Below are 15,624 nucleotides of genomic sequence, written 5' to 3'. Positions count from 1 at the left end.
TCGTCTATTACAAAAAGAAATTCAGTGTGACAAGAAGGACTTCCCCCTCCTGAGCCTGTTTTAGTTGTGACCCATGACTGACTCATCCTTCAGAGATTTTTCAAACAAAAGTGACCAGCAACTTTCAGAACTCTTTTCCAGGGGCCCTATGTAACTCACCCCTAAGTAGCCTGAAGTCTGCTCCCCTCAAGGACAGGGTTGAAGGTTTGCTGGGCACGTTTCTTCCTGTCACCAGAGATTTTATATTTGGTGGCTCCATGGTGGCTGTGGCCTAGATGGCCACCAATCGGCACCTGCCTGACGAGACCCTCTCTGTTAACGAGCAGTACATCACATAAGGCACCTCTCTGATTTGGCTCCCAAAGTCTCCAGTCACTTCTGATGGGTCACCAGGTTACCCCAGGCACAGCTGTGGGCAGGGACAAGGTGGATTTTCCCCTGCACTGGGGTGGGCCCCTGAGTGTGCCAGGAAGCAGCTCCTGGGAAGAGACCAGAGAGGGGCAAGGGAGGGCCTGTGCTGGCAGCCAGAGCAGGAGCAGAGCTTAGAGCCCGTGGGGGGCATGGCGGGAGTGTGTCTGGGGAGTGTGGGGTCCCCATGTAATCTGGGGAGTATGTGAGCACTGTGTCTGGGTGCTGGGAGCAGCAGGCTGGGCCAGGCAGCGAGCAGGGCTGGGCAGAGGGTGCAGGATGCAGGCAGGGCTGTGGGATGGGCAGAGGGGCTGTGCCAGTGCTCTAGGGAGCCAGGAATGGTCCCGGCTGTCTGCACTTGTGGATTGAGGAGTTGTGCTGGGAGGATGTGGGTGATGGTGAAGGCAGCACCTTGTCCAGGACAGGTTGTGTGGCTGAGTGAGTCTGTGTGTGCCTGTGTTTCTGTCTGTGTGTCTGTGTCTGTGTTTTTGTCTCTGTGTGTTTGTGCTGTCTCTAGGATATACACTCATCTTCAGGGTTGATCCTGCAAACAGGAAAACAACAGGCACATCCAAGGTGCTGGGAAGGAGACCCTGGCTCTTGTGCCATCCCAGGCCTGGGTCCAGCAGCCTGGTGGGAGCAATCACCAGAGCTGCAGCTGCTGCAGAGCCTCTGCCAGGAGCCTGGGGCCTCTGAAAACATCTTAGGGAAAGTCTCTGTTCTTCCTCCACAGCCATGGCTTCACAGGAGGACACACAGGAGGAGGATGCAAAGGCACAGCTTCTGGCAGAGGCATTTGAGAAGGAAGGACTGGATGCTGGATTCTGGCTGCCCAAAGTGACACAGATCCTGGGAATCAAGTGCAGAGAAGCCCTGCAACATCTGGAATATAAAGACTACCTCAGGCTGGAGTGTGAGGTACGGCATCCCTGGGAGAAAAAGGCACTCCAGAAACTCCTGAATATAGCAGATAAGAAAACGTGTGAGGAGTTGCAAAAGCATAACTTGGAGAAGACAAAGCAGAGACAAGATGAGGCCAAAAAAGCTCTGAACAATCTGACAGAAATGCTTAGCTGCCACAGCCAGAAGGTTCTGAGGGAGAAAGCAGAGACTCTGTGGCGAGCCATAGAGATTCCCAAAGAGTTCTGGCCACCAGCAGAGAAACCCTTGGCAGATATACTGGAGAGCATCCAGAAACAGCTGGAGCAGCAGGAGCTGTCAGCAGGCAGGAGGGAGAACATCCCTGACACAGAGGTGCTGAGGCGAGCGTCGGGGGGACTGGCCCTGCAGGGCATCTATAGAACCAGCAGACCTGAAGATGTGCTGGCAAAGCGAGAGCAGCTCCTCAGGGTTCCTGAGGGATTCCAGCTCGCCGGTCCAGAGCAAGGATCGCTGCTTGAGAGGAAGGAGTTCTCCTCCTCTGCAGCAGAATCCACTTTCACCAAGTCCATGGAGCAGCTGGGGTTCAGCATGAGTGTTTCTGCCAAATGCTCATTCTGGGGGATTAATCTGGGAGCGGGTGTAGATCACAGCAGCTCCTCACAGGCAGAGGACACACACCAGTGCCACTCTGAGCAGAGCTACTTTTGCATGACCAAGTACCAGTACATCCCTCTGGCCTCCTGCTACTTCCAAAGGCATCAGCTTCGCCTCTCTGATGTGGCTCTGCAGGAGCTGCAAGACATGGAGCAGCTTTTGAGCTTCAGTCAGGGAGAAGACAGCCCCACCTTGGTGAAGATGTGTGAGAGCTTCTTCAGCAGGTTTGGCTCTCACATAAACCAGGGTCCCCTCCACTTTGGGGGGATATTTTGGTGGAAGGCGTCTACAGAAGGATTCCGAGCCGAGCAGCAGGAAGAGGTGAAACGACAAACGTCTGAAGCACTGAACAGCTTTGTTGGGGCCAGCTGGGGTGGCTTTGGGGCCAGTGCAGAAGGGACCCTGGATGTTTCCAAATCCAGCTCACAGGTTTCTGTACAGGGCAGAGCCAGAGAGAGTTCTCATACAGCTGTTCAGCTCTACGTGGTCAACACAGGGGGCCCAGCAGACACAGCTTCCCTTCCTCAGTGGAAAACGGGGCTCATGTCTGATAACACAACGTGGTGCGTTATTGACCGTGGCTTTGAGCTGATCCCAGTGTGGGACATCATCCGGTACAATCACGGTGGAGATTTTAAGTCTGTTGGACAGATAAGCAGAACCCTCAGGGCTGCATACAGAGTGCTGACAAATCAGGGCGTTGGCACCATTTTTGGAGAGGAACTGGACAGTGCAGTGCAAGAGGCCAGAGATTTCATGGGGACTACGAAGGCCTGGAAGGAGGAGGTGGATGAAAGGAAGCTGCTCATGCTGATGGAGCTAAAAGATGATCTGAGTGCAAAAACCAGGAACCCCAGTGTATGGATCAACGTGTGCCTGTCGGACAAAGCCCTGCAGAACTTCCTGGTGAACACCGTGCGGAGATGCCAGGAGTCACCTCCAGAAAACATCACCTTTATCAAGACAATGTTGAGAAGCCTCCTGAATCCTCACATCTACTCTGTCAAGGACTTCCCTGAGGCTTCCTTCATTATGCAATGGGTCTTCCAGACTGAGCACCCGCTTCCCAGATCTCCCAAAGTCTCTGAGCTTCAAGAGCTCATCAAAACACTGCAGCAAATGAAGGAGCACATCCATGCTGTCACCTACGCACCAGGAAGCTCTGCTTCTGACGTTCATGAAGCAAAGATAGAAGCCACCCTGACCAGCAGCCTCGCCATCTATTCCTTACTCCAGTCTCTCCAGGAACAGGCTCAGAAGGACATGGAACTGTTGGTGCTCTTAATTGTGACCAGCGCAGGGTACCAGGTGGAAAGCAGCACTTTTCAGCACCTGCTTGGACACCCAGAAATTCAGTACATGGCCAAGGAAATGGAAGTGGCACATGCAGAGTATGTGAACCTGAAGGAGCAAGATGCTAACAGAGCTGAGGCCTTCCTCCTGCTGACGGGTCTGACTATGACACCTGAAAGTCAAGAGCTGTCCCTTGAGCAGAAGAGGGAGTGTTTAGTCTTCATGGAAGATCACATGGAAGGCTTGTGGTCCACACGGATAAAGAATCTCCTCCAAAAGCACCATGGAGACGAAGACTGGGAGAGGCTGGAACGGGCCTTGGACTCCTTGGTCAGTGGGTGCTTGGATGACAAATGGGATGAACAGAGGATGAAGAACATACTCAGAGACCTGGAAGACACTTTTCCAACACCTGAGCCACCCAGTCAGTCCCAGTCCAACTCAGACAGCAGCCAATACAAAGATAATGAAGCCATTGCCAATCAGGAGTTCTTCCAGCTGCTCAAGCGCCTTGGACTGGAAAGTCACTATCCAAGGAAGATGGGGATGGGAGATTTCCGCACCATCTGCAAGACATCTTTGCAGGACAGCCAGCCCAGCCAGGACACAGAACTGCCACTATACTTCTTGCAAAAGCTGTTAACGGTGGATTATCGGGTGAGGTACCTGACTTGCTGGGAAAGGAGCAACCCAGGCCTTGCACCCGTGCCACAAACCACAGAGCAAGAGGAGCAACAATCAGACTCCTTTGAAAATTTTCTTGATAAGCTGATGGAAGCAGTCACTGAATGTGAAAGCAAGAACAGTCATGTGCACCCCATGGACCTGCAAATGGCCATTTTCCATTGTGCTGATGACTTCCTGAGACAGACCCTTGCAACCAAGCTGGCATTCTGCCAACTGGCGCTGCCTCTGCTGGTGCCCAACCCATGCACTTCACACATTGAGTTCCCGCTCTACGCCCTCAGCCAAATCCAAAGGAGCTGGAAAGAGGTGGAGAAATCCGGAAAGCAGACCCAAACAAAGAGTTTCAGCAACAAACTCATCTTTCAGGCACAGACACCCATTGTGTCCTTCATCCGCATTGGCAGCTCAGCCTCCTCTTCCAAGTCCCAGCTCCTGAACGCTCTGCTGAGCAAACACAAACACGACACTTTCTTCCACCGCCACTGCAGAGGCAGCACCAGAGAGCGTTTGCTGATGGAAGGGCTGGTGGAGATTGCCTGGTACTGCCCCCGTGGAAGCCCTGATGACAGCTTTGAGCGCTGTGTGGCTTTCTGTAACCTGCATGGAGATGCCAGGGACCACGGAGCACAGCTGCAGTTCCTGCAGGAGATATCTGCTGTCAATGTGGCTCTTGTGTCAGATTGGGAGCACATGGACAACAGGGGGAAAAAGATTCTGCAGGGCCTGTGGCTGTCACAAAGGCCTTTTGTTTGTCTTCTCACAGAAAAAGAGAACGTTGCAGCTGGACAAGCCAGCAAAACCATAACAATAGGGATCAAGAATAGAAACGAAGCAGAACTGATGGACCAACTGACCAAGACAATTGGGAATCTCCTGGAAGATTCTTATCCATGTTTCAGCCTGGATGCCTGCGTGGACAAAGCTCGCCAGCACGGATTCATAGTGGACGCAGATCAACCTGCGTGTGTGACAGCCAAAGCAAAGGCAAAGGAGCTGGTGGAGCTTCTGAAGAAAGAGAAGCTGTCTGAGATCAAATCCCAGCTGCTGCCGCTTCAAGGAAAACTGTGGTACCAGTGGTGCCAAAAGGACAAAGAACTCACTCGCTTGCAGGAGAAGAGGAACAAGAGCATTGAGCATCATCGAAGCCAAATTGAATATGAGAAGAAAGCAATAAGAAGAAAGCAACTTGAGCAAGCTTTCCCTCTCAACACACTGATGAAATCATTCCTTGAGTTTCTCCATGACCAGCCAGCTGATACCAAGAAATACTTTCTGCAGTGGATGAAGGTCTTTATGCATGAAGTGTCCTGTGGTCGCCTTGAAGAACTGAGGAGAGATTATCATAAGTTATGGTGTGAAATCCTGTCAAGAAAGAAGATAATGAAAAAAGGCAGTGGCAATGATGAGTTACTGAGTCACTTGGATGCCCTCTCTGATGAAATCAATAATTCATCCATTGGCCTGGAGCACCTTCTGAGAGAGGTAGGGCAGATTTATGAAGCTCTGCAATTTATGAAATCCACAAAAGACAATTTTCTCAAACTGTCAGAAATTGCAGCAGATCTGATGATTTCAGGGTATCCTGTGGAGCTGATGGATGGGGACGCTTCTTACCTGCCCTTGCGCTGGGTGGGAGCAATCTTTGACAGCTTAATTGAGAGGCTGGGGGACAAACGAGTGTTTGTGCTCTCCGTGCTGGGCATCCAGAGCACAGGCAAGTCCACCCTGCTGAATGCCATGTTTGGTCTGCAGTTCAACGTCAGCGCAGGGAGATGCACCCGCGGGGCCTTCATGCAGCTCATCCCGGTGAGCGAGGAGCTGCAGCACGACTTGGGCTTTGATTTTGTGCTGGTGGTTGACACAGAGGGACTTCGAGCCATCGAGATGGCAAATAAACAGTCCCTGAACCATGACAACGAGCTGGCCACCTTTGTCATTGGTGTCGGCAACATGACTGTGATCAATGTCTTTGGAGAAAATCCATCAGAAATGCAAGATGTTCTCCAGATTGCCGTGCAGGCTTTCCTGAGGATGAAGCAAGTCAATCTTTCCCCAAGCTGCCTCTTTGTCCACCAAAACGTGGGAGAAGCAACTGCCAAGGAGCAGAACATGGAAGGACGAAGGCATTTGCAGGAAAAGCTGGATGAAATGACCGTGGTAGCTGCTCAGCAGGAATTCTGTGGCATCTCCTCCTTCAGCGATGTCATTGGCTTTGATGTGAACACCCACATTCACTACTTTGCTCACCTGTGGGAAGGAAACCCCCCAATGGCACCACCCAACCCCAACTATAGCCAGAATGTCCAGCAACTCAAGAGCAAAATCCTCCAGACTGCCAAGAAGCAGTCACAGCGCAGCATTTTGAGGCTCTCCAGCCTGAAAGATCGTATTGGTGACCTCTGGAATGCTTTGGTGAATGAAAACTTTGTGTTCAGCTTCAAGAACTCCCTGGAGATTGCTGTGTACAGGAAACTGGAAAGTGCCTTTAGTCAGTGGACATGGAGGCTGAGGAGTCACATCTTAGATGTGCAGATGAGACTGGACAAGAAAATTCGGAATGGGGACTGGCAGAATGTCACCAGAGAAGACCTTGAAGGGCTGGTGCAAGAGACAAGTGATGTCATTGAGAAAGAAGTGGAAAAGTATTTTGGTGAAGACAAAGACCGTGAGACACTGGTCCAGTGGAAGTCAAGCACAGAGCTGAAGCTGAAAGAATTAAAAGAGACTCTTCTTCATGAAACAAAAAAGAAATGTGAGAATCTCATTGAGCTACAGAAGGAGCAGAGGAAACTGGATGCAAGGAAGTTGGACTATGAAGATGAGCTCCTGAGAAGGAGTCGGGAGCTGGCTGTGAGTCTGAAAGGGAAGAGCCTCAGTGAGAGAGAACTGAAGGACAACTTTACTCTTGTCTGGAGCAAGTTGATTGCTGAAGTCTCCTGTGCTTCTCGTCATCCAGAGCAGGTGGATATCGATGCACAAATCGAAGATGTCCTTCTAGAGCACTTTAAGGAGCCAGGTATCCATGCACAGATCATGTCATTTCCCAAAGGCAGGGAATTTTCCTTAGATCCAGAGAAACACATCATGAAGAAAAGGGTTTTTGGCATTATCCCAGATCCCAGGAGTATTTCCAATGCTGATATGATCAACTTTCAGCACATCACAGACAACATTATAGCATGTGTGATAGCAAACATTGCTAAGAAGGAAGAGGAGAAACGAGATTACTGTCAAAGTTTTATTCATGAAATACTCAATGAAGTACAGAAAGGTGTCAACTCTGTCCCCATCAAGGCAAAATGCACTTTTAACAAAGAGTATACAAGAGATTTGTCTCTATATCTGTGCAAAATAGCAGCAGAAAGGTTTAAAGCTATGCACGAAGCATTCCAAAAGACAAATGACCCAGTTGTGTACCTGAGCAGCAAGAGAGAAGACTTCTTCCAGTGTTTCCAGATTTCCTGCCAAGGAGCCACTTCGATCACAACTTTTGCTGTTTTCCTTTGTGACAAGATTGAACCAGCTCTTCTCGATACAGTTTATGAGAGGGCAGCTAAAGACATCGCTGAGGACATGCGGGACAAACTCCCAGATTTCCAGGGCAGCAGAGCCAATCTGGAAGTTTGCATCCTGAGATACCTGGCAGAACAGGAAAATTTTGAGTATTTCAAGCAGTACCTTAGGTTTCCAAAACAATTTTGTGAGAGTTACATTGAGACACGAGTTAGAGATTACTGTTTGGATGGGAGTAGGAGGCTGGGGATGTTTTTAGGGTCCTCCCTTGATATTCTCTATAGAAACATCCTGTCAGCTGTTTCTTTATCAACCCAAATTGTCAAAGACAGAAAAGACAGAGAAGACAAAGTTTCTCTCTGGCTGGATGAATTTTGCAGGGAACTGTCAGAGATTATCAGCTTGCCCAGAAGTAACCTGAAGGGCATCGAGCACCTGGAGGTCACAGACATTGAGTTCCTGAGCAGTGCCGTGGCAGAAGCTCTAGATGACCTGAAGGACAGGCTCATGAAAGAATTGGCTGGTGCTGACCTGAGCTCATTTGCAGTGCAGCCTTACATCATCCTGGCATGGCATTTTTCACGGTGCTGGGAGCAGTGTCCCTTTTGTGGGGCTGTCTGCACAAATACAATATGGAATCACGATGGAGACCATCAGGTGGTCTTCCATCGCCCACAAGCTTTGATGGGACACCTCTGGCATGGGACAAACCACATGGTCATTGATATTTGTTCCAGCCTTGTTGCAAGTGACTGCACATTCAGATTTGGTGGTGGCCCATGGATCCCTTACAAAACATACCGTAATGCAGGACCCCCTTATTCCACATGGAACATTCTTCCTGACTCATCCATGCAGGCGTACTGGAAATGGTTTGTGTCTCATTTCAGGACACAGCTGGAAGCTTTTTACCATCGGAAATTTCAGGGCAAAGGAGAAATCCCTGAGGCGTGGCAGAGAATTACCAAGCAGGAAGCACTGTCTGAGCTGAGGAAGCATTAGGCCACATCCATGGGCAGGAAAAACCACAGTAGCTTTGCAGTTTTGGCAAAGTTTGTACCAGGCTCTCCACAGCGTGCAGTTACAGTGATGATGCTCTCAAGCCCAATGAAGACAATGTTATCCAATTGCTCCCAAATTTGGTGAACAAAGGTACCTTACTGCGGCCATCACTCAGCAACTCCCTTGCTTCATGAGAAAGCTGGATTCCTCTTGCCTGTTTGCCATAAATATTTCCCTCTGCTTTGTCCTAGAGCCAAACCAAACCCCCTCCTTGGGGCAATCGGCCTTGTGGCCATCCTGAGCCCAAGGGCAGGGATGGGGCAAAGGCAGCACTCAAAGCACCCCTTGGATTGGCTGCTGTGAGACAAGAAGGGACAGTGCCCCAAAGGCAGATTTCCTGCAGCAAGGAGCTGTCCTGCTCAGAGAAAGGGCTGCAGGGTCTGAGGCCAACTCCACGTTGGCTGCAAGCTGGGCTGCTTGGCTTTTGGGTGTCATCCTTTCCTCCCTCACTGCAGCCTCCTGGATCAACTGAGGCCATTCTCCCAGCAGGAGCTGTTGTGCCTGCAGGCTCAGAAAAGCAGTGACATGACCGCTCCAGGGCTCAGGCAGTGCTTTCACTCCCTGTCTCGGGGCTGCTGTGTCTCTGTCCAGGGCAGCCGCTCCTGCTCAGGTGCCTGGGGCTGCTGCCCTTCCCTCCAGCCCTCAGCCCCAGCAGGAGCTGCTCCTGCTCTTGGCCTCTCTGCTGAGCAAAAGCCTTTGGAATGCTCCATGTGGAGAATGCTGTCTGCCAGCACCTTCTGCAGCAGCCCTTGGGGCAGTGCTGGTGCAGTTCAGGCAGGCTGGTGGCACCGGAGCCGTGCTCTGGAGAAGGTGGCACCAGCTGGCTCTGCCCCAGGGAGCCGTGGGGGCTTTTGCTGTGCAGGTGCTGCAACCCCGCTGGCAATGGGAGGGCCAAGCCCTCCTGGAGAGCTGCTGAAGGGCTGCTTCAGCCTCATCCCCTGCAGGCTCTGCTAATAAAGGAGTTGATTTGGACTGCTCTGTGTCTCCTTTGTGTTCAGGGAGTCCACAGTTGGGGATGACTTGAGCTCTGTGTTTTGCAAATAGGCAGGGGACAGGGGGGTGGCGCTGAGAATGGGGGTGACAACAGAGGTTCTGCTCTATTCAGGGTCTCTGCTCCAGGAGCAGCTTCACTGGCTGCAGGGACAGCAGAGAGGGGAGGAGACCCAAACCACAACATCCAGGGAAACCAATGTCAGTGGCAGATGCCAAGGGAGGCAGGGCTCAGAACCAAGCCTGGCCTGTCACACACAGAGAGGGCTGAGAAGCTGATCCCAGCAAGGAATCCCTGCTCAGCTGGAAACCTGTAGGACAACAGGAGAACGGGCCCCAACTCTGCCAAGCCCAGGCCTGGCCAAGCAGACCAGGGCCAGCAACAGGAGCCAGAGCTGGGCAGTGTGAGCGTGTGCTGCACGGGCTAAGTGCCAGGGACTGGGATACCTGGGCTGGAAGGGGATTTGGGCCAGCTGCTGGAGTCAGATTGGGAGTGGAGGTGTCCCTGGCCATGGTGTCAACTCTTGTACCCAGTGAGATTGCTGTGCTGCTACTGGAGTGTAGGGGTCTGTAAGAAGTAACTATGTAGTCATCGGTTTTCACTAACATATTAGCTTTTGCAAATTATTTTGATATAGTACAGTTTGTAATCACTTTTTAACTGCTTTTTGTACAGTATAATTTGTCAGCCTTTTTACCATAATCCCAGCGTAGATGATATATTTTAGTGTGTTTAATATAGTATTGTTCAGGCTCCCACAAAATATTAAAATAGAGACAATGTGCTGTCTATTATAACATTAACTGTTGCAGAAGTAGCTTCTGGGTTTTTTTGTGTAGCTAACTGACAATGGTGAGAATAACTCAGATAATTGTGTGAAATAGCTAACATTGATTTCATATACTTGTGGAGTATCTTACGTGTATAAGATAACATTGAAAGTACAGGTTAATAAAGATCAAAAAAAAAGAATGCAAGGAGGAATTCACCACTGACTCTAGCTATCAAGAACAGTCAAACCATGGAACAGGGGGACCGGTAAGAAAATAAAATATATAAATTTCATCTACAGAGTGGCACTGCTTTAAGAAGACAGGTCAAGTGTCAAACCAAGCAGAAGAATTCACAGAACATGTAAAATCAAAGGAATGTTTGAATATGCATAATCCTCATGAATATGCATTTGACCATAGTAATGAAGAGGTATATAAGAAAATTGTTCTAAGTTAACTGGTGTGCTTTTGGCCATCGCCAGGCACCCAGCACTGTTAATTTGTCCCTTATTATTCCTTAAAAAACTCTTAAAAATTATAAAGAGCGAGCCTCATTTCTCCTAGTTATCTGGGTCCCACTTATCTGTTTAGGCTTATGTCACAATCCGCCAGTACAAGCCGGGGTCATGATGGTTCATTTCAGCAATCTCAGAGTGCAAAAGACACACAGCAGGGCACTTTCAGTTTAATCACAGCAGTGCACTTTTATCAGGCATCAACAACAATTTTGCGACAGGAGAGAGAGAAAGAGAGAGAAAGATTTAAGGAAAACAAAGTAAAGGAAAAGAGAGCGAGAAGGGGGATAGAGCTACCAATGGAGAGATGAAATCCTCGTGGCCCAACCAATGTATTTGTCCTCATTCCATGGGCGATCACAAAAGTTACCTTGGAGAAAGTTACTTTATAAAGTCTTTCTCTAAAGCAAGTGGCATCTGGCCAAGAGGCAGGGAGATTCATAGGCTATTGTGATGAGTAGGGGTCATGGAGCAGGTGTAAGGGTACGCAGCAAGCTGCTTCTTGCCAGTCCCTGCTCCAAGCAATGTACTGTGGTGGCACAGCAAGCCCACCTGCAAACAATCACTTGGCAAGCATCCACCTCAACCAGGCCAGAACTCCAGTCAGGGTCTTCAGGGTCTTAGTCTCTGTCCTTGCGATGGTTGTGAAGCAAATGAGGGAAACCTTGGACCGTTTCTTACAGCTTATCAGTGATTTTTTTTTTCTTGTTATCATTATAACGCTGTTGGGGAGGGGAATAATAGATAGCCAGTTATTAAGCCACACAAAGGAGTAGCTAATAGCCCTCACATACCAGCTACCCATAAGGGGTGTGAATATGTAAAATAAAGTAATACATATCCATCAAGTAAGTGAGAATAGCTACTGAATATGCAGTCATGTATATGAGAACAACTCTGGTCACCCCATGCTCAGCACTCTCGATTAGAGGGAGTATTCCGAGTGACCAGTGCTGCAATAACAAATGGCTGCTTTCTGATACACAAAACTGTGTTTAAAAATTTCTCTCAAACTTTAGGTAATTTAGGTAATAAGGACCACTAAATAAAACTGAGTATGTGTGTGACAGCCCAAAGGATGAGTTATCTCAAATATCAACTCAAGAAGTCCCATACCTGGCTACTGGATTAGCTATATTATAAATATAGCTAATTACTTCTCAGACTCCCTAGAGTTTTGACCATGAATATGGTCAAACCTCTAAGGAGCCTGAGAAGTATGTTGGAGAGTGTGCCTCAGTGGAGGTGTTCACATTTATTGTCAAATAAAAAGGCTAAAGGCTATTGGGGATTCAGGGTCTCCCTGACTGCAGGAGACAACCAAGCTCCCTGGTCTCACACAGGGAGCAGCTTACAGGGCTGGGAGACTAAATCCCCTGGAAAGGGGAGATCCCCTGGTGATGACTGATCAAAGACTTACTGATCAAAGAGCAGAGAATGTGCAAAAAGCTGCCTGTTTGCAAATGGTGCATGACCGAGAATTAAAACTTCAATATGAATCTCCCAAGGTGATACTAGTAGATTCTGAAATAAACACTCCCCTTGTCAGAGGACTTCCAGAGTCCCTAAAACCTGTGGGTGTTCAGCTCCAAGGTCAGATAGTAAGCCTCACAAATGGGGAAAGACCTGCTGCCACCCTGGAAGGGGCTATAACCCCTGATCATAGTCACAGAGAGCATAAAATCTGGGCCTGGAGAGAAGTGGCAGAAGAATTGATTATGAACTGATTCCAAATCAGTTTTCTGATGGATGCGAATGGAAAACAACAATGCCCCTGACAATACCCAAAAAGGTGACATTTTCTCCTGGACAGGGAGGACGAGTAAACGGGAGTGATGAACACAGAAAAAAAAAAATAGTCCTTAGATGTCTGGTTTGCAAAAGGGGATCCTGAAAACAGTCATGGATGGTCAGCCTAGTGATAGCCTGGAGTTTTTAGTGAAAGGGTGGCTGAAAAAGGAGGGACCAGCCAAAGTTCCTGCCCCACTACAGCTTCTCCCTTAGAAGATCCACAAAAAGAAAGACATTGGGAAACCCAGTTATTAATCCCCAGTAGGTGAACTGCGGGAGGAAGGGTGGCTTTTTATCAGAAGGCTCTCTAAAAACTCAAAAGGAGATTTACTAATCACTTGTGCTATTGGCCTCTGTAAAGCCTCCACAACCTTTCTCACAGATATTGGGGCACAAGTGTCTTCCCTCAAAGATCACAGAATGACAGAATCACAGAATTTCTGGGTTGGAAGCAACCTTTAAGATCATCAAATCCAACCCGTGTTCTAACACCTCAACTAGATCATGGCACCAAGTACCACATCCAGACTTTTTTTAAACACATTGAGGGATGGTGACTCCACACCCTCCCTGGGCAGATGATTCCAGTATTTGACCACTCTTTCTGGGAAAGACTTCCTCCTTAATTCTAGCCTGTATCTCCCTTGGCGCAGCTTGAGACTGTGTCCCCTTGTTCTGTCTGTTGTTGCCCGAAGAAAGAGACCGACCTCCAGCTCACCACAACCACCCTTCAGGGAGTGGAAGAGAGTGATAAGGTCACCTCTGAGTCTCCTTTTCTCCAGGCTGAACAACCCCAGCTCCCTCAGTCGTTCTTCATATGGCTTGTGTTCCAAGCCCCTCACCAGCCTCATTGCTCTCCTTTGGACACGCTCAAGCATCTCAACGTCCCTCTTAAACTGAGGGGCCCAGAACTGGACACAATACTGAAGGTGTGGCCTCACCAGTGCCAAGTACAGGGGAAGAATGACCTCCCTGCTCCTGCTGGCCACACTATTCCTGATACTGGCCAGGATGCCATTGGCCTTCTTGGCCACCTGGGCACACTGCTGGCTCATGTTCAGCCAACTGTCAACCAGCACCCCCAGGTCCCTTTTCACGTGAGCATGTCCAGCCACACCATCCCCAGCCTATAACGTTGCAGGGGCTTACTGACCAAAGTGCAGGACTCGGCACTTGGACTTATTGAACTTCATCCCATTAGATTCTGCCCATCCATCCAACCGTTCCAAGTCCCTCTGTAAAGCCCTCCATCCCTCTAATAGATCGACACACGCTCCCAGCTTAGTGTCATCTGCAAATTTACTAATGAAGGACTCTAAACCCTCATCCATGTCATCAATAAAAATATTAAACAGAACTGGCCACAGCACAGACCCCTGAGGGACACCACTGGTGACTGGCCGCCAGTTGGATGCAGCACCATTTACCACCACTCCCTGGGCCTGGCCATGCAGCCAGTTCCCAACCCAACAAAGAGTGCTCCTGTCCAAGCCACGGACAGATGCTTCCTCATGGGGCGTTGTACCCTTCAGTATAGAGTATATTTGTAGGGCATGCTTTGGGAGCACGCACAACTCCAAATGACAGCTAAAGAAATATGTTGGTTACTGGGGAAGGCAAAGCAATTGAAACCCCAAATGTTTTTTGTCCTGAATCTGTACCTTAACATGGGACATATGCAGTTGTTGGGGACGCCCCTCAAACAGCCGGAAATATCAAGATGAGCGCTATAGCTCACATCTAATTACCCAGTGCAGGGAAGGGAACTTGAGGGAAGTAAAGAATCATTTTCCCTCAGTTCATTATCACAAGGATCACGTACTGTATTTTCATTAGTGTAAAGGTCAGCACGGTTAGGCATATACAAAAATTGGTGGGTTAGGCATCTTTGCTCAAGTTTGAATTTGAATGGTCAGAATAATGGCCTTTTTTCCTTTTTCTGTGTCTCACCATTTACATTTGTTGTCTCTGGCTAAGCTTTCCTTTACATGTATTCAAAAGTGAATTCATTGCTCCTTTATCTGTCAAAAATCTTCATTCCCCAGCTTTAGTGCAACCCAGGGTTCAGCTGGGATGATTCCTGGGTTCTCTTCATGCTTCATCCACATCAATTTGACCTCCTGCGGAGCTGGCTCTAACACTGAAGAATTCATTCTCTCTGCCTTAGGGCATTCTTTATTGTTTATAGACAAGTTTAGGGTTAAAGGTGTAGCAGTTGAGATAGACAGAACATGACACTCCGTAGTTCATACGGCAACAGCAAATTTTATTAGGTGCAGTTCCTTTTTATAGGGTTTTCAAAAGCCCCACAGTTGATCCTGACTGGCTGAATTTGTGTACCACCCAGCTCACTGGCCAATGTCTGCTTGCAGGGATTGGCTGGCATCTGCTGTTTGAATTTAAACCCCCCCGCTTTTCTATGCCTTCCTTCTAAGGTTGTTTAGCACTTTTTCCTAATTGCATAGACTTGTCAAGTTATAGTTAGGGTTCTTTCCAACTGTGAGGCCTCCAGGCCAGCTGTTAGCCACCACATTTCCCCCAGCTTTGTTTTTAAACACAAAGGCAGTGTCTGTCATCCCTCTGTGGGGCCCCTTGCAGAAAGGATAACAAACACGGCACAAATTATAAGCCCAGTTCTAATGAGGCTCTTTGCCCATCTCAACAAGCCTAACTTTACCAGCTGATGGTCTATCCCACATACTTTCAAAAGATTTTGCAAGCATGTCCAGGAGCTATCAAAAATGAGCGCAGTTTTGCAGGGTGGGATGCCTGCTGCACACTGTTCACATCTATGGTTGAACTGTTCATACTTTCAAAAGTCACAAACAAGTTAACTCAAAAAACTATCAAAGGTAATATTCAAAATTGTAAGAGATAACATGCAAGAAAACTGTCAGATATAACACTTTGCTGTCTTGTTTCAATTTGGTCTTACAGGTCATGTCCAGGTGTACAATTAAAATTTTGCATGTCCTTTTGTTAGAAATGTCCATTGTGTGCAAAATGACAGGCCAGACAGTGAAAATAAAAAAGGAAGGTGCTAATTTACGGTGCA

General features: G+C 48.6%; 1 protein-coding gene across 1 annotated transcript in view; it reads left to right on the top strand.

The window, feature by feature from the left end:
- LOC311152531 (interferon-induced very large GTPase 1-like) overlaps window positions 1-9,181 on the top strand; it is a 29,445-nt gene extending 20,264 nt beyond the window's left edge. Inside the window, exon 4 of the mRNA XM_084203702.1 lies at window positions 1,142-9,181. Coding sequence (XP_084059828.1) covers window positions 1,144-8,439 — 7,296 coding nt within the window. The 5' untranslated portion in view covers window positions 1,142-1,143 and the 3' untranslated portion in view covers window positions 8,440-9,181. The remainder of the gene's footprint in view (window positions 1-1,141) is intronic.
- Window positions 9,182-15,624: the final 6,443 nt, after the last annotated feature.

This window comes from Fringilla coelebs (genome assembly GCF_963513975.1).
Source record: "Fringilla coelebs genome assembly, chromosome: 3".
Lineage (NCBI taxonomy): Eukaryota > Metazoa > Chordata > Aves > Passeriformes > Fringillidae > Fringilla > Fringilla coelebs.
The sequence above is the reverse complement of the archived record's forward strand: the minus strand, read 5'-3'. Positions and strand labels throughout refer to the sequence as shown.